This window comes from Amaranthus tricolor, chromosome 8 (genome assembly GCF_026212465.1).
Source record: "Amaranthus tricolor cultivar Red isolate AtriRed21 chromosome 8, ASM2621246v1, whole genome shotgun sequence".
NCBI lineage: Eukaryota > Viridiplantae > Streptophyta > Magnoliopsida > Caryophyllales > Amaranthaceae > Amaranthus > Amaranthus tricolor.
The window spans coordinates 21,313,203-21,326,803 of record NC_080054.1 but is presented as its reverse complement, the minus strand read 5'-3'; the positions used below and the strand labels follow the sequence as shown (position 1 = coordinate 21,326,803).

The following is a 13,601-nucleotide window of genomic DNA, read 5'->3' as shown; positions in this document are numbered from 1 at the left end:
GTTCACTAATAAGGTTATCAAATCTAGTAAGGTAAGGTTATCATGGCTCCCCTAAGGATGACATTTGTCATTTTTCAATATTTTGATTAGTATTTATGATTATTATTTACATGTATGATTCAATTAAATATATCATACTCTAGGTTACTTATACTATAATAAATTACATAAATCCTTTACCGAATTTAGCTCAAATTTTACAAAAATTAAATTCTAAATTAGGTAAATATTGCCATGTAATCAGCTATTATCCGCTAAAATAATTCTATTTGTCATGACTCCCCTAAGGATGACATTTGTCATTTTTCAACATTTTAATTAGTATTTATGATTTATAATTATTATTTACATGTATGATTCAATTAAATATATCATACTCTAGGTTACTTATGCTATAATAAATTACATAAATACTTTACCTAATTTAGCTTCATTTTTAAAAAAATTAAATTCTAAATTAGGTAAATGTTGTCATGTAATCAGCTATCATTCGCTAAAATAATTCTATCTGTCACACGGACACGCCCCTGGACCTGTGTGTTGCGTGTCGGACACGTGTCAGACATGGACACGCGAAAATCCGTATCCAACACGCCAAATGAAGTGTCTAATATTTTAATATTTTTCCGAACACATGGACACGGCAAGGACAAGCGACGGACACGGCAAGTGCCCCACGTGTTTTTTTAAAAATAAAAATAAAAATAAAAAAATTCAAAAGCAGACGCCTTTACTCAATTCCCTCTCTTGCTCTCAGCCTCTCAACTAGGGCTGCACACGGTCCGGTCTGGTCTAGTTTGACAGAAAAATCAGACCAGACCAGAAATTCCGGTCTGAAAATTTTTTCAGACCAGACCAGACCAGTCAAGACACCAGATTGGACCAGACCAGACCGTTCTACAGTTTTTTTTATTTTTTTGTATTTTTTTAATTGATAACTAAGATAAACAATAATTTATAAACAAAATATATCACCAAATCCGTGAATGATAGAATTATATGCTGCCATGCTTGGTTTATAACCTTTTTTTCTCATTATATACACTATCCTTGATGCCCCATGATGCCTACCAGCTCTGCACAAAGAATCTACCATTTGAGCATAAGAAAATTTCGTAGGAAAACTACTACCTTGAGGCATATCCTCAGAAATTTCGAAAATTTCATCAAAAAATCCTTCCTTACTCAAAGAATTAATAAGATTGGCAAAGGCAGCACAGTTGATTGAGGGATTATCAACATTTATCATCTGCTCCCAAAGTTTACTCATCAAGTCCTTCCTGAGCTGTGCATCACCATTGACCAAACCCCACCAAGCAAAACACTATAAGTCAACGAATTAGGGGTTACACCCTTCTCAGACATCTCATCAAAAACCTTAAATGTTGCGCCCATTTCACCATACGTGCAGTACCCGTTAATCAAAGTAGTGTAGGAAATAACAGTAGGACAATGACCCCTATCTTCACATCAAACAAAATTCTATGAGCTACACGAGGCTCTAGGAGTTTGCAAAATTGATCAATTAAACGATTACAATTCATCAAAGAGGGAACAAACTCAGGGTTTACATTGATGAATTGTCGAATTAAATGAAATGTAACATTTAAAATTTTAAATAAAATGGAAATTAGGGGTTTCGGTCTACGGTTTACGATTTTCACCAGACCGGAATTTATTACGGTTTTCCGGTCCGGTATGGTCTGAAAATTTTAAAACCGGGACCGGACCGAAAACCGTTTTTTTAATAAAAAAAACTGGACCAGACCATTTAGACCGTAGACCAGACCAAATATTTAAAATACGGTTTGGTCCGGTTTGGTTTACGGTTTAGACCAAACTCTGTCAACTCCCTTTCACGCTAACCCTAAAAACTCTACACAACTCTTCCTCCACCTCCACTGTTGCTGCCGCACTCCCGCACCACGCCACCGTCGGCTGCTGCTCCATCACAGACGCCTTCCGCCGCTGCTGCCTGGTGCTTTGAGTCTTTGACGTTGTCGGTGCTGCTCCAATTTTTTTGCCAGTGATTTTGGTTGTTGGAGAAGTTTTATCGGTAAGATTCATATCTTTAACCTTTCATTGTTTTTTTATCTTTGTTTATTGAGAAGTATATTGTACTTCTATTTCAGACTGAAAAGTTCAAAACTTTGGAAATTTTTTAGCTTTTATATGATCTTGATTGTTGCAATTAATGCAATATGATATACTTTTGTTCAAATGAGGATGTCCTTATTCCTGACGTTTGCCATTTTGTTTTTGACTTTGTCATCAACTGCATCTAATACTGTCATTTTTCATTGTTGATTTTCTTAGGGTTTCAAGTTTGTTAATACTAATTTAGTTAGTGTAAAGAAGTAAGAATTTAGAATGCTAAATTTGATTCATTTGATGAATGACTTTTTCTGAGTTGTTGCTCTATGTTTCTAGCTAGCTTCCATGGTTGTTTTCTTGAGCATTTCCAATTGTATAGAGATGTTTTGCTTGTTTCGAAATTGGGCTATAGCTTCTTCTTAAAGATAAATTGTTAATATGTTTGTAATTTGAATTTTGAAAAGGTGAAATGTTGTTTTTGATTTTTCTGTATATCCTTTTTGAATATTTGTTAATTGTTATATGTTATTTGTTAATGTTAAATTGTTAATGTGTTATTTGTTAATCTTGATTTTTAAATCTTTAATTGTGGTTGTTTGAATTTGAAGAGTTCAATCATGTCTAGTAGTGGGGCTAGTGGCTCTGATTCATGCAATGTTAGTGGTGACGTTACAAATGAAGAGGGTGATTTCGGTTCTTGATGAGCCCGAGTTGGAAACTACTTTTGTAGCGGAGGATGATGATGGATGTTATATGGATGATGTGTGATGATCAAACTTAAATTTACCTATTTATTTGGTTTTCTTTGATTTGGTTTGTATGACTATTTTTAAATACTCATGTTGTTTATTTGGTACTTATTTGCATTTTATGTGAGTTTTATGTTTTTAAAGTGTTTATTTACATATATCAAATGAAAGATTGTAAAATTATCTTTAATTTGATATATTTATTATATTACCATTTTCGTGTCCCCGTGTCCGCCATTTTTAAGTTAGCGTTTTCCCGTACCCGTGTCGTGTCCGTGTCCGTGTTCGTGTCCGTTTTAGTGCAACTTAGTCTGTCATGGCTCCTCTAAGGATGATATTTATCATTTTTCAGCATTTTTATTAGTATTTATGATTATGATTATGATTATAAGATTTATATGTATGATTCAATTAAATATATCATATTCTAGGTTAGTTATATAGAATTGCTATAATAAATTACATAAAAATTTTACCTAATTTAGCTCCAATTTGAGAAAAAAATCAAATTCAAAAATTAGGTAAATATTATCATGTAATCGGCTATCATTCGCTAAAATAATACTATTTTTTATGGCTCCCTAAAAGATAACATTTGTCATTTTTCAGCATTTTTATTATTATTTATGATTATTGAAAGTTTGGAACTATAGGGATGCTTGTTTAGTGGGAACTGAGGGTGGGAATGAGAATTTATTTGGTGAGACTAGAGGTGTTCATTCGGGTGATTGGGTCGGTTTCAGACGGGTGTCATTCGATTCAGTTGTATTTCGGATCGGTTATTTTTCAGATGCGTGTTACGGCGGGTCACACTCAGGTCAGGTCGGTTAGTCACGGTTCGGTTGAAGATCAATTATTTGAGCTATCGGGTTAGCATCGATTCGGCATCGGTTGAAGTTCATGTCGAGTAGTCAATCGGTCTCAGACTGTCATCGGTTAATAATTGGTTCGATTTTATCGGGTACAAATCGGGTTCGGGTATTATTTTCTAGTAGAATTCGGCTACGATTACTAATTACTATAGATCGAGTCAATATAAGATTAAGTTGTTAGATATTTTTTAATTGATGATAAGATTCCCCTTAGTTAAAGCAAAATAGTTAAAATGCAAATCAGTTAGTGATTATTACTTTGTTACTTTTACTTGTTTGATTGTAAATTAAAATTAAAGTTTTATCATTTTTCAACTAATTTGATTAAAAATAGTTAAATAAACATTGACCGTTGATTATTAACTCTAAATATATGAAACTATGTATGAAAATTTAATTTATTAAAATTTCTATTACTTTATTAGATTAACTAATAAGATGAGTGAATATGAGTCGATCAAACCTCTATGTTAAAAATTGGTTCAGGTTTACAGCATTTCGATTAAAAATTCATTCGGGTTAAGTCGGTTTTAGCCGTATCAAGTTCAGTTTTGAGCATGATTTGGGTCGGTATGACTCGGGTCGGTCACTATTAGGTTCGTTTAATCTCGGTTAACGGTTTTATGTCGGTTATACAAATCGGTTGCAATTCGGGTTCGATTTTACGATTTTCGATCGTAAATCGGTTCGGGCGCAACTTCGGTTCGGTAAACCTAAAAAAGAAACATATTTTCGGGTAAGTTAACTTTCGGTTTCGATTCGGATTTTCGGGTTGGGTCAGATTTGAACAGCTCTAGGTGAGACTATAATATCCCTTGTTTGGTTGTGGGGATGGTACATGAGATTAGGGTTGAACAAAGTTTAGTCTAAACCGTAAACCGAATTGGACCAAACCGTAATTCAAGTATTATGAACTACGGTCTAAATGGTCTGGTCTGGTTTATTTTCTTAAAATTATGGTTTTCGGTCCGATCTAGGTTTTAAAATTTTCAGACTAAAACGAATCCAAAAACCGTAATATATTCCGATTTGGTGTAAATCGTAAACCGTAGACCATTAATGAGTAAGAGTTGGTAGGGCGAACTCTAATTTCTCATTCATTTTCCAGACCTAATTTCTCATTCATTCTTCCAAACTGAATACATTATATATTGAGTCATAGTTGAAAAAATGCATTAAAAAGAAAAAATCGTAGACCAGACCAGATCGGACCGTTGTAGAACGACCTGGTCCTGTCCGGTGCGGAGTTTTGATTGGTCTGGTCTGGTTTGAAAATTTTCTAAATTGGTATTTCTGATCAATTATGATTTTTATCTCATGCCAAACCATCGTGTGCAGCCCTACATGAAACTTTGAGTCTCATCCCCTCCAGGCTCCAAGTCCCACATTTCCAAGTCCTACTATTTTTCATCACCCTCAAGGTCTCTCTCCTTCCATCATGATAAGGTTAGTTTACCTTCTTATTTCTTAAATCTCAACTTCAAGTTACTTCACTTGCTATTAAGCATTTGGTTTTTTCTTAAATTTTAGTCTATGCAATTTTTTAACCTTAAATTTGGATTTTGTTCTTCAATTCTCTCTCATTTATTGTAAATGTTTATTTGGTTTGGAATGATTTGTGGGTTTCAATTGTTTGGTGTATTGCTTTTCCACATTACATGATCTCAATGCTGAGACCAAAAGAATTGAATGATAAAATTTATTCGTTTGAAGGAGTTTTGATTTAGAACCAAGAGAGTCTATTGAAAGGTATCTGGTAAACAATGGTGTGTTCACTTGCAAATTGTAATTTGTTAATGACGAGTGTTGAGGAGACACACTATCCGGTGCTGAAGTCTAAAACTAGGATGAATTTCATCAAATTGTTGCTGCTATTTGGCCCCTTAGTTTAAAATTCTGGTTTTTTCCCCAATTATTGTTGGACAACTAAAGAATACGGTATCATTTCGAAGAGCATTAGAGATTCTAATGAATTTGTTGAACAAGTTTTGGGTTTCTTGGTTAGTCCTTTCATTCAAGGTAGGATTTCAATTTTATTTTATTTATTTATTTATTTATTTTTATTTTATTTTATTTTTAAATTTTGGACTTGTAAGTTGTAACCTCTGATTGTTGGGTAAATTGCAACCTTTAAAGCGTTTTTCCTTTGAAGTTACTACAAGATTCCATTGGTTATTTGCAACTTAAGTGATGATACATTGATGCTAAATCATCAGTTATCCACATCTCCCAAGTATAACCGTGGTGGTGCCCGTTTGGTAAGTGGTAATAAAGTATGGTAATGGAAATGAAAAAATTTTTGTTAAAACATCTCTTTGCTACCTTGATGGCCATACTTGTCTAACTTCAATCATCTCATTTTCTTTAAATTCATTACAATGCATTCCCATTGGGAGAGGTGGTATTAGATAGTAATGAAAATTTGTAAAAAAAACTTTTTTGTGATCAAAGTTTCATCACCATGGGAATAATATGGAACTTTTGATAAATTTTACACTATAAATCATTCCCATTACCACCATTTATACCACTAACCAAACGGGCCGTTAATGTAGTGGATATGTTACTTCCATTGATGGAAGATAGCAACTCATACTTCCCTTTCATTTGATAATCTATTAAAGAAACAAATTCTTCTACATAGTTAGAATTTAATGTTTTTAATGTCTTACAGGGCACTCTTAATTCATCCACAATTTGCCCACAACACTTCCTCCATTTATTTGTGGCCATTCCTTCATGCAAAAATGGGATATTCAGATCGCAAAGGAATTACAACAGAAAATTGTTGCATTACTATGCCCTTAAAGTGTTCTTTTATTCCATTGATCGTCTCAAATTTAGACAAGCTTCACCCTATAAGATCATTTGTCGCACAAGCACATGAGTCCTCCAATGTGCGTTACGACGAGGGTAGAGGTGAAGTTGGAGTCAACTGCCAAGTTTCCGAGCCTGCACTGACAAAAGAACATAAAGAAGCTCAAAGGAGGTTGAGAATTGGCCTAGCAAACAAAGGAAAAGTTCCCTGGAATAAAGGCAAAAAACACACTGTTGGTAAATGTTGCTCACCATGTGGAATCAATAACTATGAATTTTTCTTGCACTTATTTTTTGCTATATTGATGTAGAGACTTGTGCACGAATTAAAGAGAGAACCCTTGAAGCCTTGAGAGACCCCAAGGTGAAGAAGTAATTCAACATTTATTTATCTATGAGCATTATTGTTTTTCATTTCGGATTATAATGGACTACATTAAGATGCCCGTTAAATCATGCTTAATTTTTATTTATATGTAGTCGCTGATGATGTTTGCTACTAAGATGAATCAAAAATAATCTTTGTTATTACTAACAAGGGTAAGGTTGTGTACTTTTAATTTCCTAAACTTTACTTAAGTGGAAGACACTTAATGAAATTGGAGTAATGATATAGATTAAGAAACTGAAATATGCCTATCAAACTATTATATATCAAACGAGAGAACTCACCCTAAAAGCATAGCATGGTAAGTGAGAGAACCTAAGTCATCTATAAACCCTTCATTAGTTGCACACACAACTAATGTGGGACAAGTACTATAATTTGCAATGGGCTCAAATTTATTACTTAATACTTGTATAGAAAAATTTGCTCTTTTTTAACACCACAATGTTGTCTTCATTGCATCAATTTTTCTTCTTTTTTCTTTTTTGGTTATTGGTTTATCGAAAACAATTTCTTCATTACAACAAGGGTAATATTGTGTGAATCCGACCGCCTAACTTATAGGCATTTAGTAGCACCGAATTCATGGAGTGTTCTTCTTTTGGTCATGGATAGACTCATCAGTAGATTTATTTATTTATATGTTTTGTTACAATTTACACTTTTACTTTTCTACTTTCAGGTAAGAAAGAGGATGTCACAAAGTTCACACTTGCATAGGTATTTATCTCTTTGATCATAGATTGGAATGGCTTTTAGATGAGATTCTAGAGATAATTGTGGATTTATGGGTCATTCAGCAAGAATCATATAACAATACTTCACTCATATTTCAAAATGTACTTTACTTATTATTTCTGTTCTTCTATTTTGTCACAAAAGTGAACTGCTTAGCAGTGAAGTTTTTGTTGCCCAAGTTTGTAAGCGAATCAACTTTCCATCACCTACAATTTTGGCATTAGTTTCTCTGAAGTTTGACCACATGAGTAACTTCCATTAAGTTCTTTCAGCTAGGCACCAACACTTGTGAATAATGTTTTTTTATAATCGCAAGGTTTCCTGGAATATTTTGTATCTGAAAGGCTGTGGGACTTCATACACTATGTCGCTTTCCTTTTCCATTAATTAGCCTATAAAATTTGGAATTTCTTAGTGGTATTTTGAAGCTTAGTGGTAATTCAATCAAGAGTTAAATTACGAAGCATTTTGACAAATTTACCATAAGTAGATTTTATGGTAGACAAATATCTAACTCATTTCCAGGTGAATTGCCATTTTGTTTTTGGGAATTAGTGAAGTGCTTTTTTCTCCTATACTTAAGTCTTTATTTTGGCCAATCGTGTTCCTGCTTGTGGATATAATGCATCCTTTAGCTAATACTAGTATTTAATAAAATTTATCTTATATGTTGGCTGCTGGGGCTTTGGCGGCTTTGAGAAAAAAATTTTATGTACTGTGATTGATTTCATCGATGAGCAATTTCACAAGAATAATACCCACAGCATTTTCTTTTCGAATATTCATGCAGCCATTATCTTAAAAGGTGATGCTTAGTCGGAACCAGGAAGGGAAGTGAATATTGTAGACTTTACTTGTCGGGGATATCAATATGGGCACCTATTGCGTGTTCTGTGTTTTCGTTAGGTTTCTTCAACTGGATGCCTAGATTATTCATAGATGTTACAAATGTGCTTTTACCTTGAGTCGTTAGAAGCTTTATCAGTGTTACCTAATTTTTTAATCCCTGCAGTTGGTTGAATTTGAATAAGGGAATTATACTCAGTTTTAGTTTATTTTTAGCCTATATTGAATGGATTGTAAATTCAAAAAACGAATTAGATAGCATTGAGCTTAATAGTTGGCTATTGTCTAAAACCAACATAGCTTTAAAATAGAAATCATTTGGAAAACAAGGATAGGCTCCTTGTTTGCATCAGGCATTATGGGACATTCTTTTAATCTATATATACAATTACTGTGGCTGGAAGAGTCTGATAACACTTGGAGTAGCGCTCTTCTATAAGTCTCTCTGCATAAAACGCTTTGTTCTTGATGATTGTAGGCCCAAGAGTTCCATAGAATTGACCTTCATTGTGGGATTCCGTGGTTGACGGTATTGATATTAAAACTATGCCATCAAAAAGTTCATCTATGAACAAAATTATAGAAGTCACGTTTGTTTGCGTATTAATACTTATGTTCATTGTTATTCTTAGAGCATTACCTGGCCAAATTTTTTAATGGGAGACAAACTTTCCAATTGCTCACTCAGAAGTGTAATTCCTTGCAGTGAAGAGTCTAAGAGAAAAATTGGTTCCTCTCTCAAAAAACTATGGGCTCAGCGTTTGCAATTAAAACATTCAAAAGAGCTGTTTTATTCCTCCTGGGCTGATAGCCTAGCGGAGGCTGCTAAGATAGGAGGGGTAGATGAAGAACAACTCGATTGGGATAGTTATGAGAGATTGAAAGTCGAGATGGCTTTCCAAAGATTTCAATTGGATGAGGAAAAGGCCCAGGAAAAAGAAAAGAAAAGGATTCGAGCAGAGAAAAAGGTGCAAGAAAGAAAGCGTAAAAAGAATGCTGAACTAAGGGACAAAAAGAAAAGAAAAAAGAGTTCTAAAACAAGGGTGGAGAAGGACGGCCTAGCTGCGTCAAGTGAAATAAGCATCACAGACAGATTGACAAAGGTATAATGCTTGTGCTTAAATTTTGCAGATTCTATGCATGGTGAGCTTCAATTAGGTTTACTCTGGATTTTACATCTGAGCACATAATTTTGTTTATAATACGGTCGCAATATGGTGGTGCGGACTTATTGTTGCAGTATGCCCTAGCGTTTTACCCTGGTTTCTGTCTGATCCTGCTATTGATCTTCTTAAGGCTTTTCCCTCTTCCGACTTTCCGATACCTTTTTGTTATTGATTCTGGCTCGCTCTCATGCTAATAGTACAAGACATGAGTTACGTATCTTGGGATAACATGGTTTGGATTAAAGTAATTTGGTCTCCATCAAAGACGTCGTGATGTCTTGAGTTTCATTCTGACATTTTTTTAAAGCATCGGTCACTTGTATCACATGATGCATGCATCACATTGTTACTTGGAACAACATTCGGTTTGAGAAGTTTCGTTATGCTAACAGCAATATCAGTGAGCACTGTGACTAGGGTTAAAATAATTTGTGGGCTAACTACCCCATATGTACTGAACTATCCTTGATTCTTGAGGGTGGGCCTTGGCCGGCCCTTGCCCATTAGTAGAGCTCCATTCCTGATTAATTCTATATGTATTGAGGCGTGTTTATATCTTACTCTATGGAGAAACTTAACATTGCATGTCTCTGATTAAACAGATCCTTGCAAAGAAATCGGCAGATGGACCATCCAATCCTGGAGTGATGCTTTTTCTTCAATCAGCACTCGAAAAATTTGATATTGAATCAATAAAAGCAGAACGAAGGCGTAACACAGTTTCTCTAGCTGACCAGATTCAAGCTGCTAAAAATAAAAGAAGTGAGATGGTCACCAGTGGTTCTACTATGACAATTACGAGTCCAACAACAGTGTCAACAATGCGAAAGCCTTAATCCCATTCTCAACAATATGGGGATTAAGTGGGTGAAAACTCTTGGCCTCGCAAAGCAAATTAGCCTTTAAAAAACTGTGAACTCGGAGAGGTTAATACGTGATTATCTTTCTTCAGTGTTCATGATATCTGAAAACTTATTTTACGCTAATTTTTAGTTTGTTGTTGCGTCCCTTGACTTTGCGTATTTCAGGTATGAAGTCCGTTTCAACCAACCTTACCAATAGAGCTGCAAAGCGTAGTGAGGTTGCTATCGCATCTGCATGATAAGACCAAGACCTTGGGCTGCAACATTTTCTGGTACAAATTCAGAGCTTTGTAAACTTTAGACGGAAAATTTGTTGGGCTATATATATACATATGTAAATGAGGTTAGGACATGGGATACAGAATCTGTCATTCGTTCAATTTTTTATTATAGCTGCAGGCAGGTCATTTATGTGCAGAAAGAGGGAGAAGCTGTACAGTAATTGTTTAGGGGTGGTAACTAGTAAACTTCTGTTGTACTGAGATCCAAGTAGAAACAATCATCTGTGTTCTCTTGTAATGCAATCTTTCATTCAGATTGTTAGTTCCAATTTCTTGTGTCAATTAGTCACTCAACCGAAACAATCTCTTTTTACGTTATCAATAATTAAGGTAAGGTTGTATACATCTGATCCTTTAATCCCGGGTTAATATGAGATATTTGATGACATTGGAGTGATGAAATGTTGTTTGATTCTTGACCGAAGTATAATAATAATGAAGGCTGCAATTCAAATATTTTTATAAAGAATAATAAACCCATTAGGGTATGAAACTAAAATTTTGGAAGTTTATGTGGGAATTATCTTTATTTTCAGTTAAACAAATGAGACAGTGGAATACTGGAATGTCTGTATGTATGTAGAACTAATTTTGTCTACATATATACTGCTTCAACGATAGAATATGACGGATATAAGTACATAATTTATTAAGACTTTTACTAATCATATTTAGTATATTTTGCTTATCTTGCTCATAGCTGCTAGCTAGGAAGATGAAACTATTTGAGAATTTGACTAGGAATAAAATTAGTTGGATATATCGTATTTACATCCTAGACCTTGGATGGTCACCTATGCCTACCTATTTGTCACATATGCCTTGTTTATTGTTTTGACCTTTATTATTGCTCTAAATTTCTTTGGTCATATTATTAGCTTTAATTTTTTTGTTGCATCGTCCATTATAGGTATGATTTTCTATTTTCCTTCTCTCTTCCAGACTCTAATAATACTTTTTATAAGTTAAATACATTTAGTATGATAATGATGATAAAACACGATAAACCATACCTTGACTATTTGAATATGGCAAAGAAAACATAGACCAGACAAAAAAAAAAACAAAAAAAACAAAGAAAAAACACAAGAAACAACGGATGAGGTCGAGACACGGCACGACCAACATTAAGACTAGAAACAAACCACAAAAATAGATAACAAACATATTGGCAAATAGTAAATACCTAGTCTCTTAAGAGACCGTCTTTTTGATAGAGTCTCTTAAGCCCAACTCATTAAAATTTAATGTCTATTTATATTATTCTTAATGCCTATTTACCGTATTTTTAATACTCATTCACATTATCTGAAATACCTACTTACATCATTTTAAATGCCTACTTATAATATTTCAAAAAATATATAATAGATGCCCAATTGAAGATGGTATCTCAAAGAGACCGTGTCTTACAAGAATTTGTAAATAGCAAATATGGCACAAAAAAAATACTGATGGTTTAGGATAGAAATTTGGTGTCTCAATTAGTATTATCCCTTGTCAAGGCATAGAGTTACAATTCGATCATGATAGTCTTAATTTGCTCGTCTCACGTTTTCATAGCGTTTCCATCAGTTTTGATATTTTTAATATTTCTCAGATGTGTATTTTTGGTTTTCCTTTGCACATGCCTAAATAATCTTAATTCACTTAATGCATATTTGCAGGTGCAAGTTCTAGCTTTTCTCTCAAAATATGGCTCCTTATTTTATCCATCCTGATATGTCCATTCGTCAACCTTAACATTCACTTATGATCAATTTACGATTAGAAAACGACTGACACTAAAGGACAATTCTAAAATAATAAAAAAAAATTATAGGGTGGTTGCCATTTTGTCGCGATTGGCGACCACCCAACCACCCATGTAAGGTCGCCATCTGATCAATATGTCGACTAATTGTTCTTGGTCACAGTGGCGACTAAAACAAGGTAGTCATGAATATCTGATCGCTTTTTCATCTACAGCGCCTTTCCTGAGAGTTTGTCTTTATAAGAGACGGTGCTCCAGGCCCAGGCCTAATAATTAATAAAAAGAAAAAAATCTAAAATTGACGAGCATGGTTGAGCTTATTTGGACTTGATGTTATAACCTATTGAAGTTGATGTTATAACCTATTAGGTTGGTATTATAACCTATTAAAATTGTTATTTGGAGTTGGTGTTATAATTAGGGATGCAAACGGGGCGGGGCGGGTATTGGCATTACCATCCCCATCCACATCTGTTAATTCAATCCCCATCCCCATCCCCATCCCCATCCTCGCGGTGGGTATGAATTTTATACCCGTACCCGCCCCATGACAAACCGGGACCCATCCCCGCCCCGTCTGCATCTCTAGTTATAATCTATTAAAGTTGAGGCACCAATATATTTTTTTAGACTATTCAAAATAAATAGATAATCATGAAAGTGTAAAGATGTATTAAACTTAACTATACAGAATAATTTAGAGATATTTGCCAAAAATATAAACACAATAGTTTAGTCACTGAATAAAATTAGTCCATATCTCACTAATTTAATACCTTCTTTAATACAGAGAAAATGGCTTTTGTAAAGCGTAATTAAATTTGATATTCTCGTAATTTTTTCTTTCACTCCATCTAACCTGTAAAATATAATTCAAAAATAAAATATAAGAATAGTTTATTAGTAATTAAAAAAGTCAATTAAAAATTAACATTAAAGTTGAGCAAAAGGGGTGGTGGCGCAGTTGGCTAGCGCGTAGGTCTCATAGCTAGAGAGTAATCCTGAGGTCGAGAGTTCGAGCCTCTCTCACCCCA

General features: G+C 34.2%; 1 protein-coding gene and 1 non-coding gene across 5 annotated transcripts; both read left to right on the top strand.

The window, feature by feature from the left end:
• The first annotated feature begins 2,037 nt into the window (after positions 1–2,037).
• LOC130820145 (uncharacterized) lies at positions 2,038–11,083 on the top strand. 4 transcript variants are annotated; one of them, XM_057685403.1, is made up of 8 exons: positions 2,038–2,056; positions 5,054–5,161; positions 6,390–6,769; positions 6,844–6,896; positions 7,603–7,640; positions 9,211–9,607; positions 10,273–10,596; positions 10,699–11,083. In XM_057685403.1, the coding sequence occupies exons 2-7, from the start codon at positions 5,154–5,156 to the stop codon at positions 10,504–10,506; spliced, it is 1,110 nt and encodes a 369-aa protein (XP_057541386.1). In that variant the 5' UTR covers positions 2,038–2,056; positions 5,054–5,153; the 3' UTR covers positions 10,507–10,596; positions 10,699–11,083. The 4 variants fall into 4 exon arrangements, with proteins under 4 accessions (XP_057541386.1, XP_057541388.1, XP_057541387.1 ...); XM_057685405.1 differs by lacking the exons at positions 2,038–2,056; positions 5,054–5,161 and adding exons at positions 5,168–5,734; positions 5,852–5,973; XM_057685404.1 differs by lacking the exons at positions 2,038–2,056; positions 5,054–5,161 and adding an exon at positions 5,741–5,973.
• Positions 11,084–13,516: 2,433 nt separating this feature from the next.
• TRNAM-CAU (transfer RNA methionine (anticodon CAU)) lies at positions 13,517–13,601 on the top strand. The gene is given in 2 exon segments: positions 13,517–13,554; positions 13,566–13,601. It is a non-coding gene; the product is annotated as a tRNA-Met (tRNA).